The 18,193-nt window shown below is 39.5% G+C and overlaps 1 protein-coding gene across 4 annotated transcripts in view; it reads left to right on the top strand.

Annotated features, from left to right (window-relative positions):
• The window catches only part of XPNPEP3 (X-prolyl aminopeptidase 3), a 77,386-nt gene that overhangs the window by 40,431 nt on the left and 18,762 nt on the right, over window positions 1-18,193 (top strand). For all 4 annotated transcript variants that reach the window (XM_045872465.3, XM_064590568.1, XM_064590569.1 and 1 more), the window contains 2 exons: window positions 11,020-11,082; window positions 11,905-12,018. In XM_045872465.3, coding sequence (XP_045728421.1) covers window positions 11,020-11,082; window positions 11,905-12,018 — 177 coding nt within the window. The remainder of the gene's footprint in view (window positions 1-11,019; window positions 11,083-11,904; window positions 12,019-18,193) is intronic.

Below are 18,193 nucleotides of genomic sequence, written 5' to 3'. Positions count from 1 at the left end.
TTTTTATTCTTTCCACAGTAGCATCCCCACATTCCCTTGAATTAATTCTGTCATCCCTAAGGGGTTCATTTGCAGTCCTAGGCAGTGCTGCATAGTGTTCCTGTATTCAGTAGATCTAAAAGAGTTTCTTCTCTGCATCCAGCCATTCACTCACACATTTGTTAAAATGTCTTGAGTTCCCTGCCAGAGATGACCTGGCATGATATGAAGCATAGCAATCTTCTTTTTCCATTATTATCTTTATATTAAAAGCCTGTATTTTGACATCTGATGATAGTGGCTCATTAGAATCTTTTTCTTTCTAAAAGTCCTCTAAACTCAGATAAATTGAGTATATCTGCCTTGGGATTTTTATACCCTGAGAAGTTTGAAGACAGGCAGTTGCCAGTTCTCTGCCTTACTGTAAAATTATCAAAACTTGGCACTCTTCAATTTCTGCCTTTTTATTTCATTTTTAATTAAACATAAAAAACTGAATTTGTTGGGCATTTGGGTGGCTCAGTTGTTAAGCGTCTGCCTTCGGCTCAGGTCATGATCCCAGGGTCCTGGGATCGAGCCCCGCATCGGGCTCCCGGCTCAGCAGGAAGCCTGCTTCTTCCTCTCCCACTCCCCCTGCTTGTATTCCCTCTCTTGCTGTCTGTCTCTCTGTCAAATAAATAAATAAAATCTTAAAAAAACAAAAAATTGTTTAAGGATCTGAATTGTTACTCCCTTATTTTCTTTCCATTTGCTATTTTTTTGTTGTAAAATTTATATAACATAAAACTTACTATTTTAACCATTTTTAGGTATACAATTCAGTGGCATTAGGTACATTCACATTGTTGTACAACCAGCACCATTATCTATTTCCAGAACTTTTTCATCATCCCAAATAGAAACTCTGTAACCATTGGACAATAACTCCCATTTCCCCTCCCTCCAGCCCCTGGTAACCTCAAACCTACTTTGAACTTGCCTACTAGAATCATACAACATTTATCTGTTTTTTTCTTGTGTTGCCTATATGCTTTTGGTGTCATATCAAAAAATTATTGCCAAATCCAAGCACATGAAGCTTTTCCCCTATGTTTTCCTCTAAGAGTTTTATAGTTTTAGCTCTTTTTTTTTTTTTTAAAGATTTTATTTATTTTTTAGACAGCGAGCGAGAGAGAAACAGCATGAGAGGGGTGAGGGTCAGAGGGAGAAGCAGGCTCCCCGCTGAGCCGGGAGCCCGATGTGGAACTCGATCCCAGGACCCTGGGATCATGACCCGAGCCGAAGGCAGATGCTTAACCATCTGAGCCACCCAGGCGCCCTATAGTTTTAGCTCTTATGTTTTGGTCTTTTGATCCATTTTTTTTAGTTAATTTTTGTATGTGTTTCTCAGCAGAAACATATGGGTAAATCTTCATGACCTTGGATGTGGCAATGGATTCTTAGATATGACACCAAAAGCAGTAGTAACAACAACAATAAAAAATAGATAAATTGAACTTCATCAAAATTAAAAGCTTTTGTGCATCAAAAGACATTATCAAGGGAGTAAAAAGATAACTTATGAACAAGAGAAATATTTGCAAATCTATATTTGATAACAATCTAATATCCAGAATATATAAAGAACTCCTACAACTCAACAACAAAAAGACAAGGGTCCGATTTTATTCTTTTACATGTCCTCTTTCTTATTGGATTTTATTTCTCCTGTGAAGTCCTAAACTCATTATTATCTTTTTATTATCCATAGGAGGAAGTTGAGATTAAAGATCTGAAACTATCTTTTTATATCCTGCTGGGGTCCAACAACAAAGTCATATATGAAATCCTTTATTACAGTGTCAGTCATAACCTGAGTAAGGAGGATCCCATAAGGGTGTTCATTCTCTTCATCAGATAGCAGTGCAGTAGTATCTGCATCCACAGCATTGATGCAGCTTTAGGACGCAGTGACAATTTATATAACAAGGGAGAGGCAGGGCAATAGTCCTTCTGTGTTGGACCCCTCCCTTAATCCATTCTAGTAAACTAGGCATTGTCATGTGAACCACAGTGAGCACTAACATTTCCCTACCCTCAGCAGTATTTAAAACCAGAGATACTGTTCCTTGATCTAAAATTCTCAGGAGCCATTTTTAAAAAGAATTCATCAGGTTGTTGTATCTGAATCTGCAAAATGGCTCATTTCCTTCACTGAATAATCCCTTCATGATCTTTTGTCCTCCATCATCAGTTTACCCTACTTGAATTAGTTGTAGTGTGTCTCACAGCTGATTTATCAAAAATTAAAGGTGCCTGGGTTCCGTTGGTTGGAGCTCCACCTGCCGGCCACAAAGGTGAAACTCTTGTGGAGAGTCCTCTTGCTTTCAGCAAAGAGCAAACAACACCACTGGGTTTTTTTGTTTTTTGTTTTTTTTTAAGATTTTATTTATTTATTCATGAGAGACCGAGAGAAACAGAGGGAGAAGCAGGCTCCCAAGGAGCGGGAAGCCCGATGCGGGACTCGATCCCAGGACCCTGGGATCATGACCTGAGCTGAAGGCAGACGCTTAACCATCTGAGCCACCCAGGCGCCCAACACCACTGGGTTTTTAAACAGAACTGTCATTGATTTGCAACTTCCTTCCAATCTATTTTGCTAGCTGCTGAAGTTCAGGTTTTATTATTTCCTGATACCACTGATTTCAAAGCCAGTGCCAATTCAAACCAAGGATGGCTTGGCCGTCACCCAAGCTCATAGTAGCACTTTCATCCTCTTTATCAGAATCATTCTTTTTCTTTCAAAATAATGCTTTAACTATATATTTAATTAAGAATAATTCAGATATGCTAGAACAACTGGATATCCACATGCAAAAGAATGATGTTGGATCCCTACCTCACACCATATACAAAAAATTCACTCAAAATGGATCAAAGACCTAAACTTAAGAGCTAAAACTATAAAATTCTTAGCAGAAACATAGGGGTAGATCTTCATGACCTTGAATTTGGCAGTGGATTCTTAGGTATGACACCAAAATAAGCAACACAAGAAAAACAGTTAAATTGGACTTCATCAAAATTAAAAACTTCTGTGCATCAATCAAACAACACTATCAAAAAAGTGAAAAGACAACCTAAAGAATAGGAGGAAATATTTGCAAGCCATTTATACAATAAAGGTATAGTATCCAGAATATGTAAAGGACTCCTGCAACTCAAAAACAAAAAGACAACCCAGTTTAAAAATGGATAGAGGAGGAGCCTGGGTGGCTCAGTCAGTTAAGCATCTACCTTCGGCTCAGGTCATGATCCCGGGGTCCTGGGATTGAGCCCCAAGTTGGGCTCCCTGCTGAGAAGGGAGCCTGCTTCTGCCTCTCCCCACCAGTCGTGCTCCTCTCTCGCTCTCTCGCTCTCTCAAATAATATTTTTTTAAAAATGGGCAGAGGACTTAAATGGGCATTTCCCCAAAGAAGATATACAAATGACCAATAAGCACATGAAGAGATACTTAATATCATTAGCTGTTAGGAAAATGTAAATCAAAACCAAAATGGGATACGACTTCATACCCAGTAAGATGACTATAATTTAAAAACAAAATACACAGGAGGGGAAGATGTCGGTGGAATAGGAGAACCCTAGGCTCATTTCATCCCACAAATACAACTAGATAACTATCAAATCATCCTAAGTACCCCAGAAATTGATGTGAAAACTGGCAGGACAAACTCTACAACTAAAGGTAGGGAATAAGCCACATCGAAAAGGTAGGAAGTGCAGAGACACATCTTGGGAGATAATCGGATTGTGGCTGCTGTGGTGGGGAAGGAGCCACAGTCCCAGTGAAGGGCAAGAGACAAACTAGCACACAAGGGAGCACATGGGGAAAACAATCCCCATAGCAATTGGCTTGGAAAGCAGGAGGGCCCAAATTTTGTGAGTTCTTGCAACCAGAAGGGCTTAAAGCCTGGAGTTCAAAAGGTTAGCATGCTTGGCTCTGGGAGAGCTCAGAGGACAATGGGGCTGTTCTTGGAGAAAAGGCAGGGCAAACAGCCTGTGGACATACCGCATAGAAACAGCTATCTAAAGAGCTATCTGAAGGGCACACACTGGGGGTCGGGGGCTTGTTGCTCATCTCAGAACATGTCCCAGAGAGGCAGCAATCACGGAGAGATCCCTCTGGGAATAAAGGAACTGGCAAGCTCCATTTCTCTCTCCCACCTTTCAGCATAAGCACAGGGCCACCTGTGAGAATCAGCACAGTGTCAGCACTTGCTACCTAACTTGCTTACACCAAGCCCCACCCCCAGTGCTCTGGTGGAACTGCCCTTCTCACTCACACTCCCCTCAGTCCTAGCTCATTAGGCCCCCTACCCCAGAAGACTGGCCCAAACCCTTGCCAACACCATGTTTCCTGGCCCGGGAGTTTTATAAGGCCTTGGTTCCAGTGGCATCAGTAACAGATCTCATTTCACAAGCAAACCAGAGCACACCTAGTTGAAAGGTACCACATTCAGGCCAGGGACCAGACACTGCTTACAACAGGCAGAGAGCCCCTGAAGACAACTGGCCTGAAGGGTAAAGCAGCCAGGACACAACAGCAGGGTGCAAGTACACACATTGGAGATACTCCCAAAAGCACCAAGCCCTGGGGAACAGGGGACACTACATTGCAGGGCATTACAGGACCTCTTCATAAAAGCAATACCCTCAAGAAGAGAAGACGTACCTGACTCTCCTAACATACAGAAACAGGCACAGAGACTTAGACAAAAATGAAATGACAGGGCGCCTGGGTGGCTCAGTCGTTAAGCGTCTGCCTTCGGCTCAGGTCATGATCCCAGGGTCCTGGGATTGAGTCCCACATCGGGCTCCCTGCTCGGCAGGAAGCCTGCTTCTCGCTCTCCCACTCCCCCTGCTTGTGTTCCTGCTCTCGCTATCTCTCTGTCAAATAAATAAATAAAATCTTTAAAAAAAAAAAAAATGAAATGACAGAGGAATTTGACCCAAATGAAAGAACAGGACAAGGCCATGGCCAGAGAGCTACAAACAAAACAGATGTAAGTAACGTGCCTGATGGAGAATTTAAAGCAATGATCATCAGGTTACTCACTGGACTTGACAGTGAGACCATTAACACAGAGATAAGGAATAACATAGCAGAGATAAAGGGCTCAATAAACAAAATGAGAAACATGCTTGATGGAATAACAGCAGACTGGCAGAAGCAGAGAAACAAATTAATGACCTAGAAGAGTAATGGAAGGTAATCAAGATAAACAAAAGGGAGAAAAAAATTATGCAAAATGAGGATAGACTTAGGGAACTCAGTGACTCCATCAAACATAATAACATACATATTATAGGAGTCCCAGAAGAAGAAGAGAGAGAAAAAGGGACAGAGAATTTTTTGAAGAAATAATAGTTGAAGACTTCACTGATCTGGGAGAGGAAACCTATCCAGATCCAGGAGGCACAGAAAACCCCCAACAAAACCAACAAAAGTAGATCCACACCAAGACATATTGTAATTAAAATGGCAAAATACAGGGGCACCTGGCTAGCTCAGTTGGTAGAGCATGCAGCTCTTGATCTCAGGATCATGAGTTAGAGCCCAACACTGGGTGTAGAGATTGCTCTTTTAAATAATAAATAAATGGCAAAATACAGTGACAAAGAAAAAATACTAAAAGCAGTAAGACAAAAGAAGATAGTTACATATAAAGGAACCCCATAAGTCTATCAGATTTTTCAGCAAAAGCTTTCCAAGCCAGAAAGGAGTGGCATGATATATTCAAAGTGCTGAATAGGAAGAACCTGCAGCCAAGAATATTCTATCCAGTGAGGCTATCTTCAGAATAGAAGGAAAGATAAAAGAGTTTCCCAGACAAACAAAAACTAAAGGATTTCATGACCACTAAACCAGCCGTGCAAGACATATTAAAGGGGACTCTGAGTGGAAAGGAAAGACCAAAAATGACAATATAAAGGTAGGAAACACAAAAGTGGTAAAAATGAGTATTTCTGTTAAAAATCAGCCAAGGGGGGCACCTGGGTGGCTCAGTCAGTTAAGCAGCTGCTTTCAGCTCAGGTCATGATCCTGGGGTCCCGGGATTGAGCCCCGTGTCTAGCTCCCGGCTCAGCAGAGAGCCTGCTTCTCCCTCTCCCTCTGCCTGTCACTCTGCCTACTTGTGCTCTCTATCTGTCAAATAAATAAAATCTTAAATAAATAAATAAATAAAAATCAGCCAAGGAACTCACAAAATAAAAAGATGTCAAATATGACACCATATACCTAAAATTTGCGGAGGAGAGGAGTAAAGAATGGGTTCAAACTTAAACAACCATCATATATACAAACCTCATGATAACCACCAATAAATTGCAGAGAATAAAGAGAAAGAAATCCAAATATATCACTAAGGAAAACCAGCAAATCATGAAAGAGAGAAAGACAAGGCAGAAACAACTACAAAACAAGTAATAAAATGGCAATTAATCTACCAATAATTACTTTGAATGTAAATGAATTAAACACTCCAATCAAAAGACAAAGGATGATAAAATGGGTAAAAAAACAAGACCCATCTATATCTATAGTCTACGGGAGACCATCTGTAGACTACAAAGACTCATTTTTTTTTTTTAAGATTTTATTTATTTATTTGACAGAGAGCGATATAGCGAGAGAGGGAAGACAAGCAGGGGGAAATGGGAGAGGGAGAAGCAGGCTTCCCGTTGAGCAGAGAGCCCAATGCAGGGCTCAATCCCAGGACCCTGGGACCATGACCTGAGCCGAACGCAGATGCCTAATGATTGAGCCACCCAGGTGCCCCTACAAAGACTAATTTTAGACCTAAAGACACCTGCATATTGGAAGTGAGGGGATGGAGAAATATTTATCATGCAAATGGATGTAAAAAGAAAGCTGGAGTAGGGGCACTTGGGTGGCTCAGTCGTTAAGCATCTGCCTTTGGCTTAGGTCATGATCCCAGGGTCTGGGGATTGAGTCCTGCTCAGCTGGGAGTCTGCTTCTCTCTCTCTCTTTCTCAAATAAATAAATAAAATCTTTAAAAAAGAAAGAAAGAAAGCTAGAGTAGCAATACTTAGACAAAACAGACTTTAAAAAAAAGACTATAACAAGAGACAAAGAAGGACACTAAAATAATGAAGGGGACAATCCAGCAAGAAGATATAACAATTTTAAATATTTATGGGAGCACCCAAATACATAAAACAGTTAATAACAAACATAAAAGAACTAATCAATAATAATACAATAAGAGTAGGGGACTTCAACACCCCGCTTACATCAATGGACAGATCATCTAAACAGAAAATCAAGGAAACAATGGCTTTGAATGACATACTGGACCAGATGGATTTAACAAATATATTAAGAACATTCCATTCTAAGAAGAATACACACTCTTTTCAAGTGCAGATGGAATGTTCTCCAGAATAGATCACATATTAGGTTGCAAAACAAACCTCAACAAATTCCAAAAGAGCGAAGTTATACCATGCATATTTTCTGACCATAATGCTACGAAACCAGAAGTCAACCATAAAAAATCTGGAAAGACCACGAATACACAGAGGTTAAATAACATGCTACTAAACAATGAATGGGTCAACCAGGAAATAAAAGAAGAAATAAAAAAGTACATGGAAACAAATGAAAATGAAAACACAACATTTCAAAACCTTTGGGATGCAGCAAAAGCAGTCCTAAGAGGGAAGTTTATAGCAATACAAGCCTACCTCGGGGTGCCTGGGTGGCTCAGTTGTTAAGTGTCTGCCTTCGGCTCAGGTCATGATCCCAGGGTCCTGGGATCGAGCCCCGCATCGGGCTCCCTGCTTGGCAGGAGGCCTGCTTCTCCCTCTCTCACTCCCCCTGCTTGTGTTCTCTCTCTCATTGTCTCTCTCTCTCTCTGTCAAATAAATAAAATCTTTAAAAAAAAAAAAAAATACAAGCCTACCTCAAGAAGCAAGAAAAATCTCAAACAACCTATCCTTACTCCTAAAGGAGCTAGAAAAACAAACAAAGCCTAAAACTAGCAGAAAGAAGGAAATAATAAAGATTAGAGCAGAAACAAATGATATAGAAACTAAAAAAACAGTAGAACAGATCAATAAAATCAGGAGCTGGTTCTTTGAAAAAAAATCAATAAAATTGATAAACCCCTAGCCAGACTCCTCAAGAAAAAAAGAGAAAGGACCCAGACATATGAAATCACAAATGAAAGAGGAAAAATAACAAACACCACAGAAATACAAACAATTGTAAGAGAATATTATGAAAAACTATTTGCCAGCAAGTTGGACAATAGAAGAAATGGATAAATTCTTAGAAACATAACTTACCAAAACTAAAACAGGAAGAAATAGAAAATTTGAACAGTCCCATTACCAGCAAAGAAATTGAATCAGTACTCAAAAAACTCCCAACAAAAAGTTCAGGGCCAGACGGTTTCACAGGTGAATTCTACCAGACATTTAAAAAGAGTTAATGCCTGTTCTTCTCAAAAAATAGAAAATAGAAAAGGAAGGAAAACTTCCAAATTCATTTTATGAGGCCAGCATTACCCTGAAACCAAAACCAGATAAAGACCCCACAATAAAAGAGAACCACAGGCCAGATCTCTGATGAACATAGATGCAGATATCCTCAACAAAGTACTAGCAAACTGAATACAGCAATACATAAAATCATTCACCACAATCAAGTGAGATTTTTTTCCTGGGTTGCAAGGGTGGGTCAATATTTGCCAATCAATCAACATGGTACATCACATCAATAAAGGAAAGGATAAGAACCAGGGGCGCCTGGGTGGCTCAGTTGTTAAGCGTCTGCCTTTGGCTCAGGTCATGGTTCCAGGGTCCTAGGATCGAGCCCCCCATCAGGCTCCCTGCTCAGTGGGAAGCCTGCTTCTCCCTCCCCCACTCCCCTGCTTGTGTTCCCTCTCTCGCTGTGTCTTTCTCTGTCAAATAAATAAATAAAATCTTTAAAAAAAAAAAAAAGAAAGGATAAGAACCATAGGATCATTTCAGTAGACACAGAAAAAGCATTTGACAAAGTACAACATTGATCCATGATAAAACCCTCAACAGGGGCACCTGGGTGGCTCAGTCGTTGAGCGTCTGCCTTCAGCTCAGGTCATGATCCCAGGGTCCTGGAATTGAGCCCCGCATCGGGCTCTCTGCTCAAGCAGGAAGCCTGCTTCTCCCTCTCCCACTCCCCCTGCTTGTGTTCCCTCTCTCGCTGTCTCTCTCTGTCAAATAAATAAATAAAATCTTAAAAAAAAAAAAAAATTTAAGTTACCCACCCAGTTAAAAAAAAAAAAAGAAAACCCTCAACAGAGTAGGTTTAGATACCACATGAAGAGATGCTTATCATCACCCATCATCAAGGAAATGCAAATCAATGTCCGTGTCCTCAGTGTACATTCTAGTTGAGGAGAGACAGTAAACAAACATGCTGTATAGTCAGCTGGAATTAAATGCTGTGAAGAAAAAGAAAAAGGAAGCAGTGGAAGGGAATGAAGTGTGGTAGAAGTGCTGAGTGAGGTAGGGTGGTCAGAAAGGCCTCTCTGAGGATGAAACATTTGAGGAAGGATCAGAATGAGAACAGGGGCAAGCCACACAGCTATTTCATGGCCAGCCCGCTTGCTTTCCCTCTGTTGGGCTTTACGATGATGTCATTGCCTTATATTTGGAAAAATGTTATTAAAAACATTCCTTCCCATATTGCCTTCACTCTTAGAACCTAACTCGAGAGAAATTCCTTTCTAGTGGTAGAATCATATAATCCTATCCCTGTGCAGCTGATTTGTTTTTATCCCACAGACATGGGAAATATAACTGACAGTTTCCCTTTTCACACTGGCTACTAGAAAACTCAGATAAATTTGTGGCCCATCCTCGCCTGGGTGGCTCAGTTGGTTAAGCGACTGCCTTCAGCTCAGGTCATGGTCCCGGAGTCCTGGGATCGAGTCCCACATCGGGCTCCTGGCTCAGCGGGGAGCCTGCTTCTCCCTCTGACCCTCTCCCCTCTCATGCTGTTTCTCTCTCTCTCTCTCTCTCTCAAATAAATAAATAAATAAATAAAATCTTTAAAAAAAAATTTTGTGGCCCATCCATAGTTGCCATAGTAATCGTGAAGGTCATTATGGTATGCATTCTTAGTTTTTTGAGCTCCATTCCGCTTAAGGCTTGCTCTTTAATTCTGCCATGAATTTGTGCCACCTTGTTGTATTTTGTGTATTCATGTAAACTAGTCAAAATCTTTTTGGAATAAAGTACAGTGGTGAATTATAAACATTGTACGTTCATTAAAAAAAGGAAACACGTGGAGAAATAAAGTATTTCTTCTCTAGGTCATTGATTCTGAACTTGGGGCAGTTTTGTCCTTTAAAGATTTTTTAAATTTATTTTTTGACAGAGACAGCGAGAGAGGGGACACAAGCAGGGGGAGTGGGAGAGGGAGAAGCAGGCTTCCTGCCGATCAGGGAGCCCAATGCGGGGCTTGATCCCAGGACCCTGGGATCATGACCCGAGCCGAAGGCAGACACTAAACGACTGAGCCACCCAGGCGCCCCAGTTTTGTCCTTTAGGGGATATCTGGCAGTATCTGATTCTCAGTTGGGAAGTGCTGCTGGCACCCTAAAAAGAGTATATAGTCCAAAATGTCGACAATGCTAAGGTTGGGAAACCTTACAGTAGACTGGACCATTCGATCCATAATTTCATACATTTCTGGGCTACTTTGTTACATAAATGACAAATGTGTTCCCATGTAGCTTACTCTGGCATACCAATGTATATTCTGAGTGTGATTGTTGAGTCACCCTTCCACTAAATCTGTTATCAGTCAAATAGCCCTGAAAGCAATAGTTTCCTCTTCAGAAATCTATATTATCAGGTCACAAAGTCACAACTTCAGGTCAGCAAAATTGGGGAGAAGGGTGCTTTTCATTTGAGCTCCAGTATTTTGAATGTTTGAGTAAGCAACGTATTTAAAATGAGACTGTTCATCCTCCATTCTGTTTACAGGCTTTCATAGAGACCATGTTTGCCAGTAAAGCTCCCATGGAGGAAGGCTTCCTTTATGCTAAGGTGAGCTTTAAAAGATTGGAAAGGTTTTTTTGGAGGCAAAAATAGTAATAAGTAAAGTAATTCCATTGATTTGCAGATGGCATCCAGTGGGCTTTCGTGTAAGTGACCAGGATATCAGTGGAGAGGATTGGGTTCTTAAATGTCACTGATAATTTGTTAGATGTGTCTAAAATACACAGAGCTACAGTTAAATGAAAACTGCAAAGCAGAACAGATGAAGAAGCAAAGACTTAGTCAAATGTGAGCGAGAATACTGTTTAAGTAAACGTAAAGGAGGAGAATCAGAGTAGTACTGGAAAGAGCAGCAGCTGCTCACCAGTCTCCAGCTCCATCCTTGGACAAAGTGAAATTAGTAGAATTTACCATCTGCCTAGCATCCTTTTTCACTTTTCCAGCACATTGAGGCTGGTAGCTATTTGAAAAGTTGAAATTTAGTGATTCAGAGCTGTTGTTAAAACTGCAAGCTGTATTCTAGTGTTTATCTAAATAAGAATAAAACACAGGAACTTTACTCGACTGTATCTCTGTACTCAGCCTTGATCGTAGGTTTTCTGTGTTCTCTTCTGGACTTAATTTGAAAATCATAGGAAATTTGGAGCACTCAGGAACAGAACAGACGTAAGAATAGGGTCAAATAACAGGATGGTGGGGGGAATAAAAAATGGACTGGAATTGCAGCATGAGAAGTTTGGTTAGATTTGATAACTTGTTTTCCAGTAATGACAGAAAAGAAGTACGTGAATGGAGGGATGGGCTGTTTGTTGGAGAGAGCCTGGGCTGGCACAGCCCTGAGGAAATCCTGTCTTCTGTGTTGTTTTTCAGTTTGAATTTGAATGCCGGGCCCGGGGTGCAGACATCTTAGCCTACCCGCCCGTGGTCGCTGGAGGTAATCGGTCAAACACTTTGCACTATGTGAAGAATAATCAGCTCATCAAGGTACGTGAAATACCCTTCAGTGCCACTTCCTGTGGTGCCACTTCTAGAGCACTTTATTGTTTATAAAATGATTTTACAGACATTATCTCATTTGATTCTCGCGTTAGCACTGTGAGATAGGAGCAATTATTAACATGCCTGTTCAACAGATGAGGAAAATAAAAATTAGGCAACTCATTAGGGCAGAGCTGAGAATTCTACTCTAAAGCCTCTGCTCATTTTTTTCCCTGCTCATATTTTTTAATAACACTCCTTCTCAAAGGACTTGGGCCACAGTGGGCCATGCATATTTTGGGAGCAGACAGATTTTAATAGTACCTTATTAGCTGTGAGGGAGTATCTTTTATGATTTTCTCCCTAAGTGACTATACAAGTAGAGAATTGTATATGCCTTTATTAAGTCCACTTTTTTTTTTTAAAGGTAGGGAAAGGGGTTTTTGTTTTGTTTTAAGTAGGCTCGATGCTCAGCATGGAGCCCAGTGCAGCACTTAAACTCATGACCCTAAGATCAAGACCTGAGCTGAGATCAAGAGTCAGACACTTAACCAACTGAGCCACCCAGGCATCCAAAGTCCACTTTTAATTATCTGTTTTAATTTTCAGTAATTTCAGAAAAATAAATTTAGCATATATGTAAATTACACAGCATATTTTTTAAATGAATACTCATGAACTGATCACTCAGCTCAAGAGCTAGAACATCACCAGTTCTTTGCATCTACTCACATGTCTTTATGCTTGGCTATCCTGTTGCCTCCCTCCCAGAGGTAACTAACTGGTTATCCCAAATTTTTGTTTGTCTTCCCTTGATTTTAAGTAGTTGTATCATGTATACATGATTCCCCAAACAATATTAATTAGTTCTGCTTGTAAAAAGAAAAAAATTAGTTCTGCTTGTTTGTGAACTACCTAAAAATTATACTGCTATATATAGTTTTTTGGAAATTTTTTTTATTCACAAGTATGATAAGATAATACAAAATTTTTTCCCCAAGTATTTGTATCTGTTTATACTCCTACCAGTGGTGTGTAATTCTATTGACCACATCCTCTCTATCCCTTGATGTTATCAGACTTCTTAATTTCTGCTATTCTAATTGGTATAAAGCAGTATCTCATTGTGGTCTTAATTTCTGTTACCTTAATTACCAGTGAAATTAAGCATCTTTTTTATCTTTAGCACTACTAGTTTCAACTTGCTAATGTGTTGTTTAGGATATTCTGATTTGTGTTCATGAGTGAGATTGGCTTATTTTTCTCATACTATCTTTTTCTGATTTTCATATCAAGTCCAAACTACGCTTATAGAATGAGTAGTTTCTTTTTTTAATATTGTGAAATGATTTGAGTTAATGTTTTTTTGAAAATTGGGCGGAATATACCTATAGAACTTTTGGGGCCTGATATTTTCCTTTGTAAACTTTTTTTAACTACTGATTCAATTTCTTTAATATACTAAAGTTCTCTGTTTCTTTTTTTTTCCTTTTTGACATTTCTTATTTTAAAATGGAACTACTGGTAAAGTACTTAAAACATAAAGGAACAGTTTAATAATTATAAAGTGGACACCCATGTAACCATTACCATGTCAAATAAAACAAGTATTGGCAAGCTACAGCTCTCTGCACCAAATCCAGCCTGCCATTTTGTTTTGTGAATAAAGTTTTATTGGAATACAGCTGTTCCTGCTTTCTTCCCACAATGGCAGAGTTGAGTAGTTGCACCAGAGACAGTATGGTCCAGAAAGTAAAAAATATGTACTATCTAGCCCTTTACAGAAAAAAATTGTGAATGCCTGAAACAGGACATTACTATCCCTCCACCCCTAAGAAGCTTTTCCACCATGTGGTTCTTCCCAATGATAACTTCTCTCCCTAGTGAGATAACCACTCTCCTGATTTTGATGGTCATCATTTCTTTGCTTTTCATTTTATTTTACTACTAATAAACAATATGGTTTAACATAGTTTGGCTTTGGTCATGTTTGAGCTTTATATATTTGAAATACTAGGTCTGTGTCTTTTTCAAATAACAGTATGTTGTTGCATACCACGGCAGTGTGTTCATTTTAATTGTTGTAGTATAGAACAGCAATTAAAGTGTGGTCTGTGAGGTTAAATACATTTTTATAAGACTACCCAGACATTATTTGTCTTTTCCACTCTCATTCTCTCAAGTGTACAAGGAAGTAACCCAGCAGCTTTATGACCTGCAATATCACACCAGATTGAAGGGGGAGAAGTAGATATGAGATTCCGTTTTCTGTTATGCTAGACAAAGAGATTTGTAAAACTATGTAACAGTGCCACATTTCTAACTGCATATTTTTATTTAGAAAAATAGTTACTTTTCATTAAAAATGTTATTTATCTTAATATGTAATTATTGTTATTTTTAAACAAATCAGCAAATACTGCAAAGCTTTCTCAGTTTTAATTTATTAGTGTGATAAATAAATACCCATAGGTGGCCATTTATATAGTTTCTAAGTTTTTACCATTATAAACAATGTTCTGTGAACATTCTTATATGTTATTCCTAGTATACATATTATCAAATTTGTCTAAGGGACACATAAGAATAGAATTGATGGGCCATAGGTATGCATATTTGCACTTTAGTAGAAAATACCAAACATTTCCAAAGTGATTATATCAATTTATACTTCACTTTTCCTGAGACAGTTTGGTAGGTTATATTTTTCTACCATTTTGTCTAAATTTTATTTATTTATTTTTTTAAAGATTTTATTTATTTATTCATGAGAGACAGAGAGAGAGAGAGAGAGGCAGAGGGAGAAGCAGGCTCCCAAGGAGCAGGGAGCCCGATGTGGGACTCGATCCCAGGGCCCTGGGATCATGACCTGAGCCGAAGGCAGACGCTTAACCATCTGAGCCACCCAGGCACCCCTATTTTGTCTAAATTTTAAAAATTACTCAGCATCAGGGCACCTGGGTGGCTCAGTCGTTAAGCGTCTGCCTTCGGCTCAGGTCATGATCCCAGGGCCCTGGGATCGAGCCCCGCATCGGGCTCCCTGCTCGGCGGGAAGCCTGCTTCTCCCTCTCCCACTCCCCCTGCTTGTGTTCCCTCTCTCGCTGTGTCTCTCTCTGCCAAATAAATAAGTAATCTTTTAAAAAAAAAAAATTACTCAGCATCGTCTACCTTTTAATTTTTTATAATTATAATTTATGTACCTTTTTACATTCTTGATATATTTTTGCCTTTTTTCTTTCTTTCTTTCTTTTTTTTGATTGAAGAAGGCAAGCAATTAGTCATTAGAATTAGTTGGAAAGACCTGGGGGCACCATACTTAAAAGTTCCAAATCAAGCATTAGCTTTGGAGCTAGATTAATTGAACACCATGGTAGTTCCTGGACCTACCGTGTGACCTTGGGCAAATAACAACAGTACCTTGTAGGCCTGTTGGGAGGATTAAGATATGTAGAATGAGTTTACCAATTTCGGCACATCATCAACATGCAGTAAATGTCAGTGTTGCAGAATGCCACGTGACCTGCAGTATATTTACAGGAATATCCCATCCTGGTGTCACATAGGGCTGTCAGACATCTGAGGTCCTGATGGAGGAAGATTTCTCACTCAGGTCAAGGCATCTGAGAATGCCATACAGACTGCTCACCAGCCACTAATTTTCTCTCTTCAGGATGCCCTACTTTCAAGTCATCCTGGGGCTTCCTCTGTCCAAAGCCCATGGCCGTCCCCTCCACACATTTCTGGAGCTTGGCCAGGGTACTCCCGCCAGAGCAGAGGCTGCAGGGAAAAGGATAGCCTGAAGCTGATGCCTTTTCTCTTTTTTTAAAAAGTAAACATACATTTACCCTGTGCACCAGCAATTCTATTTATAGGTATTTTTCAAGAAAAATCAAAACATAGATTCACAAATTGCCTTGTACAAGAATGTTCATAGCAAGTTCACTACCAATAGACCAAGTGTCCATCACCAGGATATTAGATAAGGAAATTGCCATGTGGTGTATTCTTCAAATAAAATGGAACAAACCACTGTACTACCAGTGAATGATCTCAAAGCATTATGCTGAGTGAATAAACCAGACACAAAAAACTATAAACTATATGATTCCATCTATATCAAGTTCTAAAATGGGCAAAACTAATCTATGATGATAGAAATCAGATCATTGGTTGCTTCTCATGGGGATATTGACTGGGAAGGGGCCTGAGGGCATTTGACAAAACTGACTTAACTGTGTATACTTAAGATCTGTGCATTTACTGTGCATACATTAAATCTCAAAAACTTTGGCCAAAAAAAGAAATCTCACCAGAGATTCACTGGGTTTTATTATTCTTGTAAAACCCAACTTTTCACATCATTAATATTATTTTATCTTTGTTTATTATTTTATTACATTGGGTCCTTGCCTTTATTAATTTCACCCTTCTACTTTTTGTGCTTATTCTCTTGTTCTTTTTCTGGCTTCTTAAATTAGATGCTAAACTCATTAATTTTCATCCTTTCTTCTTTTTTTACTCTTAAGTGTCTAAGGATAAATTTCTCACTTTGATTATATTCTCCAAGGTTTTCCTAAGTTGTTAAATGTATCATATATTAAAAACAATAAATATAATGTACTGTTTAAAAACAATTGAATGAATAACCATATATCTATCATCTAGGATGAGAAGAACATTAGTAGTCCCCTGGGCAAGCTCAAGCACATTCCCCTTTCTGTCTCCTACCATCTTTTGTTTTAATCATTTTTGTTGTTTTTCTTCATAATTTTACCATCAGTGTGTCTATTCTTAAATAATATATTGCCCGTTCTTAAAAAACTGGAGAATAAGCTCCAGTGTAGCCATCCAAGGAGAGAAAAGTATTCCCATTATTAGATAAATTGGCCCGAGAGGATGTAAGTTGAGAACTTCTAGGTCATAGTCTTGCTTTGGTTATCCGAAAGCTTACAAGGGCTTTTTCTGGTGAAGTCTGTGGGCAAGGTCCTCAACAAGCTGTGAGAAATGCAGGGTACCGTTGGGGCATCTGGGAGAGCTCTAGTGTGGACTCAGTAGTAGGCATCTGATAGAAATGTCGTCAGAACAGGCTGCCCTGTGCTTCTGCCTCTAACCACAGCTATATGGCACTCTCAGCAAGAGGCCAAGACAGAGCCCTTCTGACAGTTTGTTTAGATTTACATGCATGTTCACCTTTCCCTCTTACATCTTAGATGGCCCTCCGGGGATCAGCTTTCTTCAACCTGAAGAAAACCCTTTAGATGAAGGTCTGTGGCTGATAAAATTTTCTATTTTTCTTTAGTCAAAATATCTTTATTTCATTCTCAATTCTTGATGATGGCTATGCCAAGGAAACTATCCTAGATTCTTTTCAATCATCATCTTTAGTATATCATTCCCGTTTCTTCTGACTTTCAGTGTTGCAGATTAAAACCAAACAAACGAGGGGCTTCTGGGTGGCTCAGTCAGTTAAGCATCTCCCTTCGGCTCAAGTCATGATCCCAGAGTCCTGGGATCCAGCCTGGCATCACGCTCCCTACTCAGTGGGGAATCTGCTTCTCCCTCTGCCCCTCCCCCTGCTTGTGCTTGTGCTCATGGGCTCTCCCGCCCCGCTCACTCTCAAATAAATAAAAAAAATCTTTAAAACAAAATAAAAACAAACAAAAATATTAATTATCATTCCTTATGGGAAATCTCTTTGCTTTGACTACTTTAAGATTTCTTTTCCTTTGGGGAGGGCGCCTGGGTGGCATCCAACTCTTGATTTCGAAAAGCTCAGGTCATGACCTCAGAGTCCTGAGATGTAGCCCCATCGTGGGCTCAGTGCTCAATGTGGAGTCTGCTTAAGATTCTCTCTCTCCCTCTGCCCCTTCCCCCACCACTTGCGCATATATGTGCTCTCTCTAAAAACCGAATAAATAAATAAATAATAATTTTTTTTTAAGTTTTCTTTTCCTTTGGTATTTTTCAGTTTTATTGTGTCTAAGAGTAGATTTATTTTTACATACAGTCGTTATGATACCTTCCCCCTCTCGAATCTGCATTCATGTCTTCATCAGTTCTAGGAAATTCTCAGACACTGGTGTAGATACGTCTCTCCTACATTCTGTTCACTCCTTCAGCAACTTCAGGTAGATGTGTGTTAGACCTTTTTCTGTTTCCAGCAAGCTAACTTTCGTGTTTA

This window comes from Mirounga angustirostris, unplaced genomic scaffold (assembly GCF_029215605.1).
Source record: "Mirounga angustirostris isolate CCGP_5_RB_7025 unplaced genomic scaffold, mMirAng1.0.hap1 SCAF_5, whole genome shotgun sequence".
In the NCBI taxonomy this organism is placed as follows: Eukaryota; Metazoa; Chordata; class Mammalia; order Carnivora; family Phocidae; genus Mirounga; species Mirounga angustirostris.
The sequence above is the reverse complement of the archived record's forward strand: the minus strand, read 5'-3'. Positions and strand labels throughout refer to the sequence as shown.